The sequence below is a fragment of the Protopterus annectens genome, chromosome 1.part1 (assembly GCF_019279795.1).
Source record: "Protopterus annectens isolate FY-2018-M chromosome 1.part1, PAN1.0, whole genome shotgun sequence".
In the NCBI taxonomy this organism is placed as follows: Eukaryota; Metazoa; Chordata; order Ceratodontiformes; family Protopteridae; genus Protopterus; species Protopterus annectens.
The window spans coordinates 547548358-547571357 of NC_056726.1; the positions used below are offsets into that span (position 1 = coordinate 547548358).

Sequence of the window (23000 nt, forward strand, 5' to 3'; positions counted from 1 at the left end):
GTTTACCTGGAGTAGAACATTAATCTTCATGGACCATTTTTCAAGTACCTGCAGCCTGGTAGCAGAGCAGTTCTGGTTAAGCGACTTGCTCAGAGTCACACAATAGGAAAATGGAGGCTGTAGGGCACAAACCCAAGACTGCTGCAGAATATAAGTATATCAGTGATAATCTCCAAATTGTGCATTTCATAAGTACTAGGAAAATGAAGGAGGTGCATTGCTACAGATGCTGCAAGAACACTTTATCTGTTAACTGCTGTTTTATTTTCATAAACATCATTCTCAACTTTTCCTTAACTTCTGTAAGCATTCTGTTAAATATTAAGACTTTTTGTCTTCCTTTTCACCTACCACACCTTCACTCTCCAGCTACATCCCCATTTGGCTTATTTGAACCCCCGCCCCCATTTTTGGCATCTGAACTGGCTGGTAGCAGCTGCCTTCCTGAATAAAGATAGGAATTTTTCTTGTATTCTTAGCAGCACTCCCCAGCTGACTAGTAGACATAAGGTAGTTTCTGACCATACTAAACTGCGTGTGAGTGCTTGGTTTTGTACAACTGAGGTACTAGTCTGGACAGCTTGCACTCCTTAACTTATACCCTCAGTGCCTGTCCAATGGAGTGAGCTAACCTCATGCATTCAATCCCATCTGTCAACGGCCAGCTTCTCCAGCACCCGGATATGTAATCAAATTGGGTCATGTGCAGGAATACACAGAGCTTCATCCTTCAATGCAATGGAGTAGGCTAACTTTTAAGAGTTTTGGCTGCTTATAAGTTCTGATGAGGGTGAAGATATATTACAGGGGTCTATCGTTAAATATATTTTTATCAAAAATATTTACCCATTGCTCCTTCACCATAACTTTTAATGCTTATCTCTTTATTAGCCATTTACAGAATTAACTTAAAATGTTTCCATGCATTTAGATCAAGTTTTTTACATCAATATCCTCCCTACATAGTACAGACTTATCCAGACCTCTCCTCAGTATTTTGATAATTTATGCAAATCTTTTTTGCTTGACACTGAATGTAATGACCTTGTTTCATATAACAGAAATATACTCCATAGAGTTGTTGTGTATATGTCTGTATTATACATTGAATGTATTGTTTTTGTTCTTTTATCCTGCCTTTGCAGAGGATGCAACTACATGTGTATGGTTATTTATATTTATGTGTACGCTATATATAAATTATATTGTCCGCTCTTTCTTTCTTTCTATGACTGTGATTTCCATACGAGTTGTAAGTCGAGCCTTGAACCAAATTGCTCAGCCTACTGCTAAATGAATAAATAAAATAAATGGAGAGGACTAGACTTACTATTATGGAAAGAACACGTACTGGCAAGCAGTGGGTGGACGTTACTGTTTTCTACTCCCCCTAGTATTTGCTTTGGATCATGTCTCAATATTTAATGGCCTTGTCTGGGAAAAAAGATACTAAATGGGTATAGCAAGTGTTAATACATGCTTTATTGTTGTTGTTACTTCAGTTTGTGAACTAAATCTTCATTTACCTGCAGGCATTAAGTTAAGAATCTAGGTCAACTGGCGGTAGCATAAAGCTTATAAGCTGTTGTGGCTAGTATATATTAAACTGACACGTTCCATGGTTTACAAAATTAGTACTTGAGACAATGAAAATATTATTTGGCACTTTGACAACTGTACCTTTCCCACAAATATGGAAATTTGTTTTAATCCAGTGTTTAGAACAAATACAGTCCAAACCATGAACCCAATATTGTATTAATTCTTTTTTGAATTCGCATAAAGTTTACAAATGCACACAATGTTTCTTCATTAAATGGTACAAAGAAGGTGTGAAGTGATGTTTTGGTCTTTGTGAATTGTTTTGATGTTGAATTTTTTTACCGTATCTGTTGAAATCCTAAGTATATTTAAATAAAAACTGCACTACTGAACTGAATTACAGATGAATACATCTTTGTGTTGAATAACCATGAATGCTAAACATTACACATGTATGAAGAGAAAACAGTAATGAACATATGTTGATAAAAAGTGATGTTGATGGTTCTGTATTTTGCTGTATAGTTGACACTGCTTAATTACTGAATGTCTTTTGAAGCTGCAGTCATTGAAGTGTTTGAAATATAACATGATTTCTTTTTAAACGGAGCAGAGGTGTAAAACTGAGGAAGAAAAAAACAAATGACTGAAAAAAGTTTGTAAGTTACATACCTGTAGAATTAAACATTTCTTTCATGTGTCTCTTATATACCTTATTCCATCTTCTTTCATTGCTAAGGAGAATTGACAGAGGCTACTTACCTTTGAGACTGTAAGTACCATCTACTTAACATTGCTTGCCTGCAGATTCCACTGTGTATGTCTATGCTGTGATTTTCCATGTGTATGGAACATTTTTCCTGATGGAATCCTGGGAGATCAGAAGCAGGCAGTCTTCAAGACATCATCTGCGGAATATGAGGAGGAGGAGGAGGTCGGAAATAAAAATGTTTCTGCTTATGTGACATGTATCTGAAGTTCAGTTTCTCTACATTGTCTTCAGCTTTTCAAGTTATTATACAGAAGCGTTAGTGTACCATAGGTTCACATTTCTGAAAGCTGAGCCTGCATATCGTTTAGTGGTCATATGAAAACAAAGGACAGTAGTTGGCATCCCCGGGGCAGTTATTTTGAATTGCTTTCCTGTTTTGTTTTGTTTGTTTTCTTCTTTGTAAGTCTTGTTAGTTGAAGTATATTACAGGGTAACTTGCTGTTAGACTTTTAGTTTCACAATTCTGAATTTTTTTAAATTGTACTGCAATCTGCATGTGATTAAACTTTTGACAAAAGAGGCATATGATACATATAAATGTGTGTATTGGCATAGGTAAAGTATACATGGTAAATTGGGTTTGAAGTATTATCAGCACTGTATGCACTTGCTCTCTCTATATAGACATGTGTACCAGCAAGCTGGTGTAGTTTTATGTTGTGTTGCGTACGGTTTATACTTCTGTTTTTGTTTCATTTGGATGTATGTCAAAAGGGTGTGAGGTTATGCTGTATTGTCAGTAGTGGTGAGATTAGCTATTTTGTGCCTTATTTGACTGGAACATAAGAGTTTCCTGCTGGTTGTTCAGATCTCTAGTGCTCACCAATTAGACACCAGTAGCACACAGAAAGTTTCTAAGTAGTGGACTGCTACAGATGAAAAAAAAAAGTGATGTATTCTCTTGTACCTTATTAGTCAAATGTGGATGTTAAGGCAGTGTATATAACATCAATGAGCTGTTTGGCCCTGTCAATGGGCTTGTGGTAGCCCAAACGCTTGTGTAGGTTATACAGTAAAACATAGGCCGATCCTCAAATAGGTACCACCTTACTTCCTTGATCCAGTCCTATTGGCGGTGATCAGTCAGTACAAATTATAGTCTAGAATTCCTGTTGGGGGTCCTAAGGCCTATATTGTCACCAGTACTAGTATGACTTGCTTCTAAATCACCACAGTAAATGTTATATAATATGAATTTCTTAGAGAATATTTATAATGGCATAACCACACACTCAGATTTGTCTTGTGTATAAAAGGGTTAAAAATACATGATTATCCATAAGTAGCTGTTTGAGCTTAAACCTTATATTTAGCATGTGGTCACATTACTAGAACTATCTACCCTTTTATCATAAAGGGCAATGGATATAGCTTTGATGTAGCTTCAAAACACCATTTTCATTAAGTAACAGTACCATTGTTAAATACTTAAGTGATGTTTCAGCACCACATTTTGCCATACAACATGAGAATGGTCTGTGTTGTAAGTGTATTGTTAATTACATCACACAAGGGCATATAAATGTAAGTCTGTAGCATGTATACATGTATGCTTGAATGTGCATACATGAATGCACAGTGTCTCTTGCATGTGGAAATTTTTTTCTTCAGGCTGACTTTTTTTCTTTTTTTTTTTTTTTTTAATTTCTTTAACTTACAGTCACTGGTCCAGTCAAGAAAGGCTGGTATTGCAATGGCAAACCGTACCTCCCTTAAGGATGAAGAATTGGTAAGAGACATTTTACTTTCTCACTGTTTTCATAAAAGTCATTTATTCATTTTAAAAGTTAAAAAGTAATCCTAGTTGTTTGCATGTCATCCTAATATCTAGATCTGTCTGTTCCACTTGATGTAGAATCTTGGTGGGGATGTTGAAGTGGGAGTCTTATTTGGGTACCCTAACTTAGCTGGCAGAAATGTTCCAGCAGTGATTGTCAGAATGCCACCCATTTTAGGTTCACTGTAATTCAGTTCCGCATGCAATTGACATTACCCTTGTTTTTCAGGTTTATAACTTTTTTAATTAATGTATTTTAATGACTTCTCATCAATGAAACACAAAAAAAAATCATAAAGGGAGAGGTTCCATATGCAGTGCTGGTTGATACCTGTTCAGGTAGTGAATGAGGTGAGTGTGTGCCAGTGAGGGAGACTGAGTATCTGTGGTTGGCCATCTTTCTCTTCAGGGGTAGGGTGTTAGGGTTCACCACATGACTTTCCCACCTATTAGAGACTATTTATTCTAGCTCAGGTTGGAAGAAAGTGAAAGAGACACAAATGAACTGTGTGCAGAAGGGACTGGAGGTGGTAATGTACCTAAAACCTACAACTGTGTTGCCATCCATTGAGGTTAGTGGTTAAGAGTAGGCCAAAACATAAAAGCTTCCCCTGCCATTAAAAATGTTCAAGATGAAACCACCTCTATGGCATGTTTGCCTTACTGTGGAGATTGATTAAGGAGTAGGTACTTGTATATGGAACATAGTAGACTGTAAAAGGTAGGAAATCTAGTATCTAGCTATTTTTGCTGTTAGTGTTATGTCACAGTTTTATTGTTACCTTGTGCACCATAGCTATGCTATCCCCCCTCTCAAAGATTCTCAAAAAATGCATCCACTCACAACTACTCAACCACCCCCTGCAACATAACCTTCTTACTCCCACACAGCATGGGTTCCATCAAAAACCACAGCATGACTACCACCCTATTAAACTTTACACATACCATTGTTGAAGCCCTTGATAATAACAAACTTATATCTTGTCTCTTCCTCGACCTTTCCAAAGCCTTTGACACAGTCTCCCATCCCCTCCTACTATCTAAACTCGCAAGTCTTAACCTGTCTTCTTCCATCCTTGCCTGTTTCACCAGCTAGTTATCCTGCAGGCAGCAATCTGTTAAATGGGTCTCTTCCTTTTCTGCATCCTTACCTGTCCCAACTGGGGTTCCACAAAGCTCCATCCTAGGTCCCCTCCTGTTCAATATCTTCACAAGTAACCTCCATACATCTTGCAAAAAATCTTACCTCATCCAATATGCAGATTCAACTCTCATCTCCATCTCTGACAACATCTCTTAACTCCATACTCTTACTCAACAGGCCTTCCTATCTACAGAACACTGATTATCTAGTAACCTACTCATCCTCAATCCTAAAATGACCAAACTCTTACTATTTCTTCACTGATCACTCTCTCACCACAAATGTACCTTTGCTATTACTTTGTTGAATAAAACTATTATACAACCAGAAGCTCATACTAAACTCATGTGGGTCATTATTGACGACAAACTTAAATTCAACCTGCACATTCTCCAGTCTATAAAAAAAAAAAAAAACACACCAAAATCTTGGTTTACTTTATCGCAACAAAAAATTCCTAACTGCTAATGCTAGACTGGCCCTTGCTCAAGCTCTTCTCCTCCCCTCCCTTCTTTATGCTGCCCCTGTGCTCACCAACATTCAAACTACATGCTTAAACAATCTCCGACAAACTTATCATAAGATAGCTCGATGTATTACTACATCTCCATACAATACGCATCACTGCTCAGCCCTAAACTCTCTCCACTGCCTTGAATTCCCCCATTCAGTGCTGCTACACCAACTTCAAATGTCACATACCATTCTCTATACACTTTCGTCATGCCCTGCTCTCTCTTCCTTCATTACTATCTGTTCTCCTTCTCGTCCCCTCCGTTCATCTAATCAACAATTATTAGATATCTACCACCCCAAAAACAGTGGGCAAACTACTCTAGAAGTACTCTATTACCCAAGCTTGGAACAAACTTCCTAGAGACATATGTTCCACCTTTCACCCATCCCACTTCAAAGAAAAACTCAAACTTCATCTACTAAACTCCAAAACTTGCACTTGTCAAGTCCCAACCTAAACTCCCCTTCCCTGTCAATCTCTCCCCACAGAACAGTACATGCTTGCTAAGCTACATGCTCCATTCACAACTGAAAGATTTAAACCTGGTTGTAAATATGTAAATATAAAATTTTTACTCTGTTAAAATATTGATTATTTCATTTGTGTGTGTGTACATTTTATGCAATGTTTTTCTAAATGTTCTTGTATAACAGTTTTTTTGTATAACTGATTCGGATTTCAATTTCTTTGCTACAATTATATTATCTTTCTGTAGAGTGTATTTTTTCTTGCAGCTTTTCTCCTCGGGTCTCCACTGAAAATGGGCCACAAGCCCAGTTGGACCAACCCAGTTAACAAACGTCAATAAATAAATATCACTTGATTTTTTTTAAAGAAAATTTGTTTTAATTTAACATGTTTACAATATATACACAGAAAGGAAGAAATTCAGCATCACATACTATTATACAATGTTAGGAATGCGTTGAATCATCAAAGTAATCTTGTACAATTAACACATTGAGTCTTGGTATTTCAGTAGCAGCAATTTATCCCAACCACTAAAAGTCTTAGTGTGATTTATAGGTCTTATTTTGATAACTTCTTTTTTAGTTTTGCATACTACTGCTTTTAAATTTAAAAATTCTTTGAACGTAGGAACTGAGTTCAGTTTCCAGTTTTTTGTAATAACTTTTGTAGCAACTGCTAACAGACTCCAAAATATTTTGCTGTTTGGCTTTTACAGATACAGTAAGTGCAACATTCATTAGTATTATTGATCTAGTTAAAGAATAGTTATCAGACCATAACCCCTTAAAAAACATACTTATCTCTTCCCAATATACATTTAATTTTGCACATTCTATAAACGTGTTGAATCAGCTTTTACATCTTTACTACATCTCCAACAAACTGAATAAGTCATTTTACTAAACTTGGATATTGTATAGGGTGTAACAACATTCTGTTTATGCATTTCCACATAGCGTTTCCAGTAAAAACTTGAAGTATGACAAACTGATTTAAGTAACAGTTTTATTCTTATCATCAACTGAGTCACTCAATCCACTATTCTCTAGAAAGTTTCAGAAATTTGCATCAAAATTATTATTTATAATTAACTTGTATAGCATAGGCAAGCTTCCTTTGTAGGTACATTTACCTTCAGTGATAACATTCATATAATGGGGAATAGGGTTCTGTTCCTCTTCACTCATATTATCTACAAATTTCATTTAATTTCTTACTGATGGATAATATTAACTGGTTAACAGATCCATCCAACTTAGAATCTTTCATTAAATATTCTGGTGACTTATGGCAAAGTATACTTATTAGTGTGAGGATTTTGGAAATTACTGAGAAGAGTTTGGAAATTACTGATGTGTGCCTTTTTAGTTAACATCTTACCTCTATTAGCTAATCTAACTAGATTTTTGAAATCATCACATAACTGTGCAGTTTTATTTTTTCTAAACCTATCTCCACTTTATACATTAAAACTGCTTGATATTTTGTCATTAATTTTGTACTGACTTCAGCATTATGCAATTCCTTTGTCATTCAAACCTCACTTTGTGTATTTCACCTTGTATTTTTAACAATTCTTTATGCCACTGTTTTCTTTTATTACTAGCCCACCTTCCCATCCTATCTTTAATATGCATTTATTTAAGGAGTCCCATAATATGACTTTACTAGCCTGATCATTTTCATTCAAAGGTAAAAATATATCTCAATTTATTCCATAAAGTAACTCTTAAATTCTTTTAATTTCATCATATATAGTGGTATTCCACAAATTTGAATTTTCCTTGCATCCATTAATATATTAATACTTTGTACATTATGATCAGATAAAGGACAAGGAATAGTTTTAAAATAATTTGCTTTATTAAGTAAATCTGCAGGGACATAAATCCTATCCATTCTGGTTTGCTTCTCATGTGCATAAAAATAATGAGTGAAGAACAATAACTTATCTTCTGCTTTTGCTAGTAAGTCAGATGCACTATTATTATTAATCCATCTGTATAGCGCTTTAGCTTATGCCAGAATTTTAGCTTTCTTTTGTTTAAGTGTATCTTCTATACTAGATATGTAGTTGAAATCACCTGCTAAAATTAAATTACTCTTCCAGTGACTTTGTAGTAAGCTTAAGTGTTCTTTACCTACCCTTGTACCTATTCCAGGGATCCAGGAAAAATTAGCTAGTGTATAGAGTTTCCCATTATATTTAATTATTATGAATGTATACATTCCTTTGAGATCATTATTGGATTTCATATCCTTAGGCATTACAGTAGATTTTCTCCAAAGTATAGCAGTTCCTCTACTCTTTTTGTTAAAAGAAGCAAATGATAACATTTTGTAACATAAGTTAGTTAAATATTGTAGCTCTATCTGTCAGGTGAGTCTCTAGAAGAATATATCCCCTCTATTTAATTTTAGATGCCCCATTAATGCTTTCCTTTTGTTGCCATTATTTATTCTATTTACGTTAATGTATGATAGATTAAAACCATCCATTCTGTATATTTAAAAAGATTTATTTTTAAAAATATGACACATTTGTCCTCCTTATTAATTTAATTGTATATAAGACTCTCATGCATTTCTCCAACATTATCTTAATATTCCACATTTTCTGAATTCTTCCTTTCTACAAACTAAACTTCTAAAGCTTGTAAATAAAAATCAAGTCTAAAACTATAACTGTATACATTATTAATAAAATACAACCTGCTATGGATACCAATGTTTTTAGTTTGCTTATCAAATAGAGAAAGTACTATACTATCTCTCTCCCTTCCAGTACATAAAAATTCATCAAAAAACAGCCAAATGCTACCATGACATGCAAATAATTAATGTAATATACAAGTTAAAAATAACGAGACTATTCATTTATGTATTTTGCCATTTAAAACAATTTCCTCCATTATTATATAAAAGTTTAATAATCTTGTTCTATTAATCACAAATATTAAATAATCCAAGAAATAGTGTACTATATACCTATTTAAATAATAGTAGTATAAATTAATCATTAACTATTCCTAATGTTTTCCCTTGTCCAACATTATTATAACTAAATCTCTAAATAAACAAGTAGAACAGAATAGGACCTGAACAGATAAAGATATCTGCAAACTTACATATACAGTAGAGATAAGCTGAGATAGGATAAATAACTGCTCGTCCAACAAGGATATACAAAGATGAAACCACAATTTATTGTAGAACAATAACACATCCAGGTTTAGCGCTTTCGACTGAGCACCAGTCTTCCTCAGAACAAAAAACTACTAAAATCCTTGCATATTTATACACATCAGTTAATTGCTTAATAGTATAATTATACTATTAAGCAATTAACTGATGTGTATCTCTACTGTTCCAGTGTTGCAAACTTACATATGACAGATAATTTTATCATACAAAACTACTATACAAAAAGAAAATCAGTGCACATATATTATTTATAGGATAGGTTCATAGAAGGCTACTAGGCTAGCAGCCCTAGTGCCCTTACAAGCCTAGACATATTAATCCCAAGTTAACTCAATTTTCCTTGGTTAAATGGTCATAATTGTAAAGTGAGTCTATGATAAACACCGACTATCCCATCCATGAAGGGACATGGGTGCCACCGCAGGGGTGAATTTGTGGTCTCCCATCCATTTGTCCAGGTTGCACTTGAATAGGAGTCAGTGAGGAGCTCTGCTTCATGTGAATTGAAGTTTATTCCAGAGTAGCATTAATCTGTTTGAGATGTATCTGTCTCTCCAGCATGTTCTGTTAATGTCAAGGGCTAGGTTAAGAGCCCTAGATTGAGTGACTCTTGTGCCATTTGACTGCGGATGTGCAGCATATCCATCAAGGCAGGGTCAGAGACTGTCCTGTAGGCCAGGCACAAGTTGCCTATCAGCAGCCTATACGATAGAGTACAGTGACAGGGCTTTCAGTCTATCCACATAAGTCATGGTTTGGAGGTCCTATATTTTCTTGGTGAGAAACCTCTGTGGTCTCTCCAGCTGTTGTAGATGTGTGGTGAGGTACATGCAGAAGGAAGCACTGTACTCTGTTAATGGTCTGATGAGGGCCAAGTACAGTGGAGTTACAACATCCTTACACCTGGATGCAATGTCCTTACTTATGAAATGCACAACATAGAAGATTTCCCTTACCAGTGTGGAAACTTGGTGGTTGAATTCGGATTGCTGTCCATCTGTGTTCCCAGATCTCACACCACTGGGTTTGAACTTAGGGGGGGGGGGTGCAGTCAATATTGTAATTAGCAGGGAATTCCACTTTGCCAAGGAGGATAATACACTTTTTTGCATTTAGTTTTAGAGTGTGGCTTTGGCACCAGTTATTTGTCTGTGTTAACCCATTCTGTAATGCTAAACGATATAAACATGTTTTATAGATGTTACAAAAGCTCTGAATTACTTGTGAAAGTACAAATGTCTATATCTTAAAATTGTGTAACGCTCTCAAATTTAGAGTATTTTGATATTTATCATATTTTCTTCTTGGTGCCTGTTTTATGGCATCAAGTTTTAAGTAAAATCATTTGTAAGAAAATAAATTTCCTTATGTGACATCACTGATATGTTTGTTGAACTTTACCTTCAGTGATATAAAAGTAAGGAGTGTGTGTGAATGTGTCACTAGACTTTGATAGACGTGCTGCTTTGCACGCACAGGTCCTTGTCCATTAAAGTATATGGATGCAACCCATGCTATCCCTCAACTGATATCCGTGGGAGATTCAATAACATTATCTGAGCATATTATAATAAAAAGTTTACAAAGCTTCTTATTAAGACACCGACGGACATAATTTTGGTAAGATGGTGTGAAAGTACATTGTAGTACTTCAGTTATAAAGTGCTGCAATGCATATTAAAATTGCAATGGAGCACTTTAAATATTATTCATAGTGCAACTAATATGTAGCAAGGAATTTCATGTGAGTAAAAACAAGATGAAATATGTACTGCATTAGGTCCATGTGATTTGTGTAATACACGAATAAGACTGAAGCAGTGCTATATTAGTACTACTACTTCACTGTTTACAATAATATGGAATTTAATATCAGAACATATGTATTACCCTAGGTCTTTCAAAACTACTATAATAATAGAGTGGGTCCAAGGGAATTAAAAAATAGTAATAAAAAACAAAAATATTAATTATAAAATCTACAATCCTTTAGGCTACCTCATGATTATGTTGCATATTATTCAACAAAGCCCATGTAGAAAAGGAGTGGATTGAATTATCCTAGGTAGATCATTTGCCATTTGTACTGAATGGATATTCATTTGTTAGCATTAATCCCTCGAGAAGATGTTATTACAAGATGATTTGCATTCTAAGTTAAATTTTAAGTAATGTGTCAGTATATTTTAGGTGGACGTGAACTCTATAGGGCAGCACAGGAAAAGTTCTAAGTAGTCCGTCTGTTTGCCATTTATTTTAAGGAATAAATGAATGTTCTGTGCCTGTAGGACTGGACTAACAAGTGAGATTATGAAACTTCAGCTCTGGGCCCACATGCTGAAATAGGTGTGGTTGCTTCTGCTCCCACTTTAGTCTGAAATACTGTGGTATTGTTACACCAAACAAACAGACCAATTAAAACATTTTAACTCCAGGTACATGGAGCCCATAGTCCAGCACTGCTTACTAGTCCAGAGAAATTTTTTGCAACTGGTTTCTCTTACACTTACTGATATGATGTTGTAGGCACTGCCTGGACAGTTTTATTAGTTTATCCAGGGACAACAACTATATGATGAGAGGCTCAGGAAGTAAATCACTTATTTATGGATCTCTGTGTACCAGCTCAAGAGATAGAAAGCCATTGTAAAGACTTTTTTAGGGAGTTCACCCATCTACATGGAAGCAACTCCAGAAACTGCCCAAGCCACAAATTAAGCTCAGGTTGGCAGGAATGTAGCTATGGCTTTGTCCATCTACACCAGCAGGGTGGTTGGTCAGGGTTTACATTTGTTTAATGAACATTAGAAGTAGCAGTATCCAGCTGTACCCATGTCATCTTAAATTGTAGCTTCCTTCAGCAGGGCATTTCCTGGGATAGTGAGATGGAATGCTACAGAAATGCAGCCTTTCGTAGTTTACAACAGTTAAACTGATAGGCAAGGATGGGAATGTTGTCCAAATAATCAACCATTTGTAACGCAATGCTTATTTAGTATTCACCCAAGTATGTTTGCCTTGTGTTCACATGTGTAAACAAGTAAATGCACAGCATATGATTCTCTACATAGGGCATATCACATCTCACAGTTCATATAATTGTATTTATCGACTCCCTCTGGAACCAGTTAAAATACCCAGTTTATAGTCGTAGAAAAGGTTATGCTTTTTTGATCAGAAAATGTCATCCATGTTAAGTAGCACATCTCAGACAATAACTGCATTTGCTTTAGTGCAGTCTGTTATTACTTCCTGTAGCCAAGAACATAATAATTAGAGTCATGTAAACAGCAAGTGCATACATAGGACTGGAGTACAGACAGTATTATATAAATGTCTGGGAGTTCCTCTGTCGTACAGCTGTCCTAGTTTTTCAAAGTTATTTCAAATATCCTAGGAAGTGGGTTAAGTACAAAAATTTAGAAGCAGTCATAAAAATCCACTGAAAATCTACTATTCTAATGACAGTACATCACTGGTGGGAAAAGATAAATGCTTTCTGCATTTAAAACAAAAGATTTCACATTTGTGATGTATATAACATTCACTTTTTCCATGTAATTGGTAGGTTCTTAGGAACAAACCCAAAATGCTGTAAAAGCCTCATTAAATCTTTCTGAATTTCCTGGGAAAAGAAGGATATCTAACTGCACGTTTTTTCAAAATTCATCCTAAGTTTCAAATGGGCCTACCTGGCCTAGTAATAGACTAGACAAAAAGAGGGGCAATTTAGAGTCTATTATGCAAAGTAGTACTTCACCTATAGTATTAGGTTAGGTTGCATTCATCTTTGCGACTGGTCATAAGTTAGGTTGTTTCCCACTTTTAAACAGGCATTTCATTTATAGTTATTCATCATAAGAATGGTCATTTCAAGATATTCATAAAAAGACTAGAGATGACGTGAGTATGAATAGTAGAATAATTTGGATAAGAAGACTATTGTAGCAAAATGGTAAAATGCAATTGCTGTTGATATATTTATTGAATTTACCGAGGTGGTGCAGCGGTAGCATTGTTGCATCACAGCAAGAGGTTCTCCCATTCGATTCTCAGGTGGAGTGCCTTCTGTGTGGAGTCTGCATGTCCTCCCCACAGTCGAGTGGCGTTTGAAAGACATGCGTAGAATGGGCGTGCCTTCGTTGAAGGTTGGGCGTCGAGCTGGCACCTGTAAACAATCTACTGCCAATCATTAGTGGACAGGAGCTTCGCTGTGGCGACCCCTAACTGGGAAAAGCCGAAAGAAGAAGAACATAGAAAAAACACATGCAAAACATGTTTTTGTTCTAAGGTGATGATGAATGTTTGCAACATTAAGTATTTTTCCAGGGCAGTGTCATATGTAAACATTTCTGTTTGTTGACAGATGATGCTTTAGAATGAAGGTTTGAAATACTGTAGATGATAGTGAAAATGTGGACAATAAAACACATACACGTATATGTATAATACATACATAAAATGTTTCTATATGAGATTGTATGACCATGCAGTTAGTATATGAGGGAAATAGGGATGGCATACCTCCTGCAAAAAAAATGCATTTTAGTATGTTTTATTGAATTGTAGCTTGCATTTTGTTTGTTAGGTGTTACGACAATTCACTGGTTCGCTGTCAATGTGTTTTGTTATCTTGATTTGTCAGTGAGTAAATTTTTGCTTGATGGTTGTCAGAGAAAATGTGTATTTTGGTATAGTTTACAATAATGTACTGACATGAACCCTCTGACAAAGTATTGTATGTTTCATTCCCTTATAAATTGTAGTTTTCTTCACATAATGCACTTTTTATTGCATTGATTCAACATGCATGTTATTATACAAATGTATAATGCATTGTTAATGCTACAGGGGGCTTTAAAGGTAGAATTTTATTTCACCACATTTCAGCACAGTAGTGTGTGTACTGCTGAAATGCAACAAATGCTGTGTGTAAACCAAATGATGTACCTGTGAACTGTGGGGAATTTAATAGTCATACCATGTGGTAGTTCTATATTCCTTTAAAAGGATAACAGGGTAGGATTACTTTTAAGCTTCATGAAAGACATTATGACACTGCATTTTTACAGTAACTGAAAGAAATCATTCAAATGAAAGTCATTACTTACTTGTAAGTAATCAGTGTGTAGTGATTTTGGAAACAGAATAAGGATTTAATTTCACTATATATCCAAATCCACTATTGTAAGAAAGGCCCAAAAGTGTTCTTCACTTAAATGTTGCATCTTCATGAGACCAAGATTCATTGCAGACAGCCCCAAAAGTGGCCTCCCTAGTGCTCTGGGGTAACTCTCCATTTCTGAAGAAAGCAATCTTTAATTGGACCGTGACAGCACTTGTTGAAATAATTTGCATTTTCCAGCCTACTCTTAGGGTTTCAGATTCTGAACACTGAAAAAAAATGTCAAATCCTTTTCCTAAAATGAATGCAGATTGCTGTAATTTATTTGGTTTACCATTGCCATTCAAATGTTTTCTGTGATTCCTCTATATTTCTTTTTTTCACAATTCATTAATCTCATCTATTTTATTAGGGAAGCAGTTTGTATGTTTTTCACCTGCTAGAACAATTAATCCATTTCCAAGTAACATGCTTTTGTCACGGTCCTAATAAATACACAAACACCCCTGATGTTTGACGACCTTTATTATGATAAATTGCTTAATAACATAACTTTATTGGAACATTAAAGACATAAAAAACATAAGGGCAGCATTCCCGCTCACCCCTTGAATACACTTAGCTAATGAAACAACAACAAAATTGTAATCAAACATCAATCAAATCAACAAACAGGCAGCGTCCCCACTCATCCATATATACAATAACTAAATACAAGGCAGCGTACCCGCTCACCTTGGATAAACAACAAAGGCAGCATCACCGCTCACATTAATTCCTCACAACTACCAATTTTTCCATCCACCATCCTGTAGAGGTGGAACAGAAGAGGGTCAGGCCTAACCCTCTTCTCCGCCCACCAGCCCTTAATGGGCTGTTCCCCCTCAAACAGTACCTTTCTTCACAAGATCCTCCACCATCAAACCCAAATTAAGTTTAAATAAATCTAAACCAAAATCGTTGAGGTGAACACCATCCAGTCTATACCACACTGGATCCTTACTGTCAAACTCTACATGCCGGACCATATGTACCTCAATTTCTCCAAAATATTTTGCCAATTTTAAATTGACATATCTGTGAGCCTTCTCCATGACGGCAAAATTCTGTGCCCTTTCCATACAAACCGAAGAATAATCTTAGACCAGATAAAAACCATCCCCGGATACATCCTCCGCAATGCTAAAATGTCCTCACGAACTTGACAAACAAGCTGCCTCTTTGGTACCCTGCCTAAGTCATTGCCACCTGAATGAATTACTAACACCTGAGGCAACCCCCACTTAACCTGCAATCCATTAAATTCTTGCAATATGTGACTCCATCTTAGCCCTCTAAAACCATGCCAAATAATTTTTAAGCCAAAATGATCCAAACCCAGATTTATGCCATTGGGTCTAACTTCCGCATGCCTAGCTGCCCAGAATATGAAGGAATGGCCCAAAATGATGATCCATCTCCGATCTAAGAGAAGAGAGAAGAAGAAAAAAAAATTTTAAAAGCAAAGCCTCTACAAACTACTTAATATAATTCAAAAAGGCATTGGATGTCCACCGACCCACCCGTTTGATTACTTCCACTGACCTACCTTCCTTAGCCAGATCAGATGCCCTACCCATTAAATGTAACTTGAAAGTAATTCCCTTTGTGTTGTAGAAGGGATTATGTAGTTTGGTATTTCTGAATATAAAGGAACATGAGACAAACTGGCTGGGATATTACTTCTTAAACCTAAAATCAGTGATGTCTGTTAATTTATCAAAATTATTGACAAAACTTGACAGACTAGAAATGTGTGTGTGTGTGTGTGTGTGTGTGTGTGTGTGTGTGTGTGTGTGTGTGTGTGTCCATTTTGGCAACACCTTTGGCATTCTTTTAGCTATTATAGACATGGGCACTTTATAATCATGGCTTAAAATTGAAATGAACCTTTTTGAAGTTGGGTTTGATAGTTCTTTACTGTCCTTGGGTATTACAACCACCACAGCTTTCTTTTAGGATGTTAGTACTTCCCTCTTCTTTTAAAATACTGTGAAAATATTCCAAGTCTGTATAATTTTTGCCCCTTCTAGCTTCTGGACTTCAACAGGAATATCATCTATTCCTGGAGAATTTCTGGCAGATTGATTGTACATCACCATTTGTATCTCATCTCCTCCTGTCGTAACTGTTAATTGCTGAAGCTCATGTACCTTAAGTCTTCCATAAATATTTCCTTTTGCTCTTTTTCTTGATTTGAACATTTCTCTGTTTTATGCAAATTTTCATAAAATGTGCAGAAAATATCTAATAGCTCTACAGGATCCATGGTTACTTTATTTATTTATTTGTTATAAGCTCTCTGTTTGTCAACAACCATTTCTACTGTCTGTTGCCTAAGTCATTGTGTTAAGTGTTTTTGTGCACTGGAATTATTATTAAAACCGCATCTAAATAGCAATCTTTCTGTACTCAGGCTTGTTATCTAGATCCTCCATTATTTTCTTTTCAGCACTTCATAGTTGCACCTCTTCTTGTTCTGTGAGATTCCTGTTATTCAGCAGTACTTTAAAACCTTGTCAGCCCCTATAAATAATTCTTGTTTCTTCTTAATCAAATCTCTTTTTTCTTTTATTTCTACTATATTTTTTAAACTCCAGTTTCATTTTATCCAACTCACTAGCTATAACTTTTGAAGATATTTCTATCTCCTGTAATAACTCTTGAATAATTTCCACTACCCATTTCTTTAATTCCTCACTTTTTAGCAGGTAGTTGGAAAAGTGTCAGTGTCTCATTTTTACTTTCTTACCCTGCATTTTTATCTTAGTTGTTATTGGTGCATGACCTGAAATAGCTATTTAATTTGTGTCAAAGCTTTCAATTAAATGCACATGTCCCTGTGAAATATAATGCCTTTATAGCCCAGTTATTGTACCTTGGGGAATAATAGATAAATTCTCTCAGAGTTCCAACAACTGATTTCACATCTTCCATATCAAATATTTTCATAAACTTCTTCAATCTACTTTTCTTTTTTTATATATTCCCTTCTAGGTCTCCCAGATACATACTCACTGTTGCAAATCAAGCTTCAGTCCCCCCTATAAGTAATATTCCCTGTTGAAAGCTGGTTGTTTCTCCCCAAAATTTCTTAAGCTCCATATTAGCAGTTTTAGGTGGAATATTAATAGCTGCCAATGCAATCCTCCTCCCTTTCCAGTAGCCCCTTACTACCATTAATCTAAAATGACTATATTTTCCCCATCTTCTATCACTATCAGAGCTCCTCTAGCAGTATAATTGCTTCCCTTTTGCTTTGCCCCTGATTCTCTAATGAATATCCATCCTGAAAACCTTTTTCACAATCACATGCACACTTCTTTCTACATGTATGTCCTACATTGTTGCTCTTTGCACTCTGCATTTCTTAATTCAGTAATCTTACCTTTTTAAATCACTGTTCCAATGTTCACCAAAACACCAAAAATACAGAACAGATGGAAGAGGCACAAATCCATAATCCACACGAATTCCTTTATTAAAACGACTCTTCAGTTCAATAAAACGCAGAAACAATAAGTTTGACTATACAGTCCACTAACGCAATTTCACCAGCACTGCGTTTTCATTTAAACCACTTCATCAGATGGAGACAAATGCATACCTACACAAAAACCACTCCTTATATATTCATCAAAATAATTAAACAATTAGTTAATTAAAGGGAACAAGATACTTAAACATTTAAAGGGGTAAGACATAATGCATACAACACATACATTAAAATATATTATAATGGATTCCCCCCACACTGACCTGATACATTAATGGATTAATAAATTAATATTATTATCAAAATTTAATAAAAACTTTATAATAACTTAATCTAATAAAACAAACTAAATTCTTTAATACAACCAGCAAAAGCATTACAGCTTGTGGTATCCTATACTACCAACACTTTAATGTAAACTGATTTTGGAGGAAGAATGGTGTAGGTTTGGTCAGATTTCGGATTTGAAATGTATCTTTGAAGAACCTTTGAAATGTACATATAGAAGGGGCAAAAGCTTAAAGACTATTCTGGAAGGTAAATATGGTATGAAAAAAGTTAAGGAAGGGAAACTAGGAACCTTTAAATGTGGAAGGTGTTCCCAATGCCCATTTATTTGTACTAAGCAAACAATTTTTTTAGAGAGCAGGGACAGACTGATCCAGAGCAAATATTTTGCGAACTGTCACACCTCTGGGATAGTTTATTTAGGTTTGTGTGATCATTGTGATGCATTTTATATAGGGAAATCGGAAAGAAAGCTAAAAAATAGAATTTATGAGCATTACTATGAGATAAAAACAAAATGTACTAATAATGCTTTATACCGACATAAATTAATTTGCCAGGAAGCTAAATTTAGCTTCTTTGTGTTGGAAGTAGTGGAAAAGGATGTAAGAGGTGGGCTATGGGAAACTTCGATTGAGTATAAAGAGCTGTTGTGGCAGCTTTCCTTGGAGGCGAATAAACCTCCAGGTCTAAATGATGCCATCTCTTTAGCACCTGTACTCAAGCTGAGATCAGCTAAGCTTTAAGTGTTTTCATTTTATGTTTTTTATTTATTTTTTCTATATTTATCTTATTTTAAATGTGTATTAAAATCAGTTTACATTAAAGTGTTGGTAGTATAGGATACCACAAGCTGTAATGCTTTTGCTGGTTGTATTAAAGAATTTAGTTTGTTTTATTAGATTAAGTTATTATAAAGTTTTTATTAAATTTTGATAATAATATTAATTTATTAATCCATTAATGTATCAGGTCAGTGTGGGGGAATCCATTATAATATATTTTAATGTATGTGTTGTATGCATTATGTCTTACCCCTTTAAATGTTTAAGTATCTTGTTCCCTTTAATTAACTAATTGTTTAATTATTTTGATGAATATATAAGGAGTGGTTTTTGTGTAGGTATGCATTTGTCTCCATCTGATGAAGTGGTTTAAACGAAAACGCAGTGCTGGTGAAATCGCGTTAGTGGACTGTATAGTGAAACTTATTGTTATAAGTTTTATATATATATATATATATATATATATATATATATATATATATATATCCAAATAATGAAGTCTAACCCTCCTGATGCCTCCTGATAGGAGCAGATGTCCCAAATTAACAGCTGCATCCACAGGCATTAGCTAACCTAAAATTAAGGCTATCCATGCTAAGGTACATGTTACAACCCATGGTCCTGCATAAACTTATTTCTGTCTACTCTTGTCTTATCTGTATTTCTCATACAGATGTGAAAAACAGCTTAAATGGTTTCAGAAAACATTAACTATTATCCTTAAGAAAAAGTACACTGGCTATCTTTATATAACACTGAATTATACATTGTTCTAGTAAATGCATTAAAGTGTTTAGTACCCATAGAGCTGCTATCTCTTATTCACTTTCAATAATTTCAAACTTTATTTAAATGTGCTTCTTGCTCTTGCACCATTTAATTTTATGTTTGTCTCAGTAAACATTGCCCAGACCTTTCAGTTTATTGACTTTCTCCTTGTCAGCTTGTTTCCATGGAAACATAACAGAATGGAATGGACAACTGCCCTTAGCTGCTGACTTCTCAGCTGACATGGAACATTTATTCATTATATTCATGTCTCATTTTTAAATCCCACATGCTTACACACACACACACACAATACAAAAAAAACCTTGCCATTAGATTAAGCCAAGGGCCTTAATCCAGACATTCACCTCTGCAAAATTAAAAGAAAACATTTCAGTTCTACATTTATTATAATCAGTGAATTTTTGCGCCCCATTCCTCACCCCAACAGCCCAAGATTACAATTTATTAACTTAGGTGCTTCTCTCCAGCCTTTCTTCTCTTTTTATACTGTAATGCCTACATTTCTTAACACTAAAAAAAGAAAAAAAGTACTTGTTTACTGCAGTATTTTTGTCATGTACTACAATTACTGAAAATGATTCACTATATAACTTGCAAATTGTGTCATGAAATGTTTTATACAAATAAATACTGTTTTTTTTAGTGTTCTTTCAAACATGAATGATACAAAATAGGATTTATGCCTGTCAGTCCCCCAACAAGTTCAACAAAGTCAACAAAAATCCAGTTTCTCTCAGCTTTTTATTGTAAAACCATATTTCACAAATGTGATTGCTTTATAGTCTCGCATTTATTCATTCATTTCAGTACAACCGTAAACTTTGGATCAAGGTACTCCTAATTCTTCTAGTCAAATCCTGTGCTTTTTTCTGTCTATGAAGCATTTTCTTTTTGAACATTGGAAAAGTTTTCACTTACAAAGTCTGTCTATGAGCTTTATTATCAGGAGAATGAGAATCAGAGTTCCTTTCTATTTGATAGCTCATTTTTTGTTGGATATGCTTTTGTATTTTCTACTTAGCATGTTTTGCATCAAAAATGAAACTGATACTCTAGGAAAAAATATTCTGAAGACAGATAGATACAGCAGGTTCATAGGAGGTTACTAGATTAATGGCCCTTACAAGCCTAGCCATATTTATCTCAAGTTTCCCCAATTGTCAGTGGTGAGGTGAGTGAAGTTTGCATAGGTAAGGGATTTAATACTGACTTCCTCTGTCCAGTTGGAACATGGGCACCACCCCAAGAGTGAATCTGCAGTCTCCCATCCATAGATCTGGGTTGCATTTGAAGAGGGTCAGGGAGATGTTCTGCTTCACGTAAATTGAAAGCATGTTTCACAGAAGTGGCATTCTCCGTGAGATGTATCTCTTTCTCTCCAGCATGACCTGTTCATGAATGAGGCTAGTTTTAGATCCCTGGAGTGAGTGACCCTCCTGCAGTTTGATTTACAAATGTGTAGCATTTCCATCTGGGCAGGTCAGGGACTGCCCTGTAAGCCAGGCACAGATCACCCCTTTGCAACTTGTAGGAGACAGAATACAGTGACAGGGCTTTCAGTCTTTCCTCATAAGATTTTTGTGTATCCTGTAATTTCTTGGTGACAAACCTCTGTGGTGTCTCCATTTGTTGCAGGTGTCTGTTGAGTTATGTGCAAAAGGGGGAGCTCTACTCACTGTAATGAGGTACCAGAAGTAGTAGCATCAATCAGTAAAAAACAACCTCAAATGCTTTTTTGAAATCAGCTTGTCTGTGTTTCTTTTGCAAGGTTTTCACTCTTCTTCATTATTTTTTTACTTTGGGAGTGACTGAGTAAAAAGCATTCTTTATTAAAAACCTTTTTTTACTTTTTTTTATTTTTTACTTTTTAGATTTTAAGTAGAATGCAGCAACAATTCTCTATAAAACTAAAATTGTGTTTTTGGGACTGTGTGTGTGTCTTCAGCACCTGAGCTTGCAGACAAAATATGTGTATATCATATGCAAATGCATAAGAGTGCCATGCACAGACCTGTAAGTACCCATACACAAGGAGTGTATACAAAACTCTGTGTTTGTAAGCTGGAAAACCACCATCTCTGGAGCCAAGTGCCCATACTGGACTGAACTGTGGGGGGCTTACTCCTGGAAAAACAGTTCAGAGGACCAAGATGGAGTAGGAGTTGTGCACAACTCTACACACGTAACACAATATACCAAGACCTCAATGTCAACAAAATGAAGTCCCTATTCACCTAACTTGATAATCCATGACAAGAAAAACAATGCAAGCTGCTAGGATTGAAAATGGAACACATGCACAGAATTAGGTACTCAAGGACAGGAATAATAGTCAAGGTCCAGTCTACCAGGCAGGCGCACACACACAAAGTTTTGTGCCACTACAGATAGGCTTTCTTTCTACTGGGAGCACTAGCCTGACATACCTATCAGTTTAGGGTATTGCCATGGTAAAGGCTTAGCACTTGTGACATGGAGTAATGTGCACTGATGCGTCTTTATACAAATAAGTGCTGGAAGCAAGAAGCTCCTATTTGGGAAGAAAGGACTGCCAGACTGAAAGCGCATGACAGCTATTCTTGATAGCCTACATTATATGAACAAAATTTGGGAGCCTGGAGCACAAAAGCTATAACTGAATTATAACTCCAAATCTATGGACACTGACTGATATGCAAACATAGCTGTGTAACAGGAGGAAAGATGAAGACTACACAGTACCACACAAAGTAAAGTGATAAAATCTTAGATTAACTGTGTACTGTGCCAGCTGAATGCATGGAGATAAAATTGCATGTGAACATGCTTTTTTAGTTTATTTCACATCAAAGTAGCTGTTAAAGTGATAGTTGCCTTTACCTAAAAAGTCTTAAATATTAATTAAAAATAAAACAAAAATATTCTCCAAGGACGAACTGTGCTCAGAAAACCAAAGCAGAATGTCAATAATATAACAGAGCACAGATACACAGCCGCCAGTATTAATAAAACAATTTATTCAGCAGAAGGTAAGCGCTTTCACACATAAAAAGTTATGCTTCTTCA

The 23000-nt window shown here is 35.4% G+C and overlaps 1 protein-coding gene across 9 annotated transcripts in view; it reads left to right on the top strand.

The window, feature by feature from the left end:
• LOC122806326 (protein unc-13 homolog B-like) overlaps positions 1–23000 on the top strand; it is a 2554726-nt gene that overhangs the window by 479633 nt on the left and 2052093 nt on the right. For all 9 annotated transcript variants that reach the window (XM_044076650.1, XM_044076675.1, XM_044076685.1 and 6 more), the window contains one exon: positions 3975–4043. In XM_044076650.1, coding sequence (XP_043932585.1) covers positions 3975–4043 — 69 coding nt within the window. The remainder of the gene's footprint in view (positions 1–3974; positions 4044–23000) is intronic.